Source organism: Trachemys scripta, chromosome 14 (assembly GCF_013100865.1).
Source record: "Trachemys scripta elegans isolate TJP31775 chromosome 14, CAS_Tse_1.0, whole genome shotgun sequence".
Classification (NCBI taxonomy): Eukaryota; Metazoa; Chordata; order Testudines; family Emydidae; genus Trachemys; species Trachemys scripta.
In genome coordinates, this window is record NC_048311.1 from 9,416,854 (window position 1) to 9,417,570 (window position 717).

Genomic DNA, 717 nt, shown 5'->3' on the forward strand with positions numbered 1-717 from the left:
CCTCCCCCAGCCCCTTTCCCCATTCACTCCCAACCTGACAGACCCCATCCCCATTCACCCTCCTCCCCCAGCCCCTTTCCCCATTCACCCCCCAGCCTGACTGACCCCATCCCCATTCACCCTCCTCCCCCAGCCCCTTTCCCCATTCACTCCCAACCTGACAGACCCCATCCCCATTCACCCTCCTCCCTCCATTCGCCCTCGGCCCGGCGTCACCTGAACGGCGGCCGCCAGCCCGAAGAAGGCGGCCATGAGCAGGTTGCAGAGTCTCCATAGACGGCCCGGCCCGGAGCAGCTCCCCGCCATGGTCCAGGCCGCGCCGAGCTCCACCTCGCCTAGGCGGGCCCGGCTCGGAACCGGGGCTAACGGGACGGGACGGAGCTCGTCCTGCTCCTGGTCCGGGGGACTGTAACGGGGCAGGGCTCGGGCCTGGGCCTGGGCCTGGTCAGGGAGAGTATAAAGGGGGCGGGGCTCTGTCCCCGGGTGGGGATAACGGGGCGGACGCGGTTCCTTGGGGCGGAGGACAGTAAGGGGGCGGCCTCGGTCCCCTGAGGGTATGTAGTGGGTAGGGGATCCCCCCCCCCAAAAAAGACTCAGGACGTAGCAAGCTGAGGGCGGAGTCGCAAAAGCCAAGGATCGTGTTCCAAGGAGCCTGTGATCAGCCGCATGGAAACAGCAGAGAGGTCGGGGCAGACCAGAGCCCCTGTGATACCGTCA

At 67.1% G+C, this 717-nt stretch overlaps 1 protein-coding gene across 2 annotated transcripts in view; it reads right to left on the bottom strand.

Annotated features, from left to right (window-relative positions):
- Positions 1–469, bottom strand: part of TMEM220 (transmembrane protein 220) — a 20,212-nt gene extending 19,743 nt beyond the window's left edge. Inside the window, exon 1 of one of the 2 annotated variants that reach the window (XM_034789640.1) lies at positions 217–469. In XM_034789640.1, coding sequence (XP_034645531.1) covers positions 217–306 — 90 coding nt within the window. In that variant the 5' untranslated portion in view covers positions 307–469. The remainder of the gene's footprint in view (positions 1–216) is intronic. The other variant, XM_034789641.1, reaches the window with a different exon arrangement.
- Between the last annotated feature and the right edge of the window lie 248 nt (positions 470–717).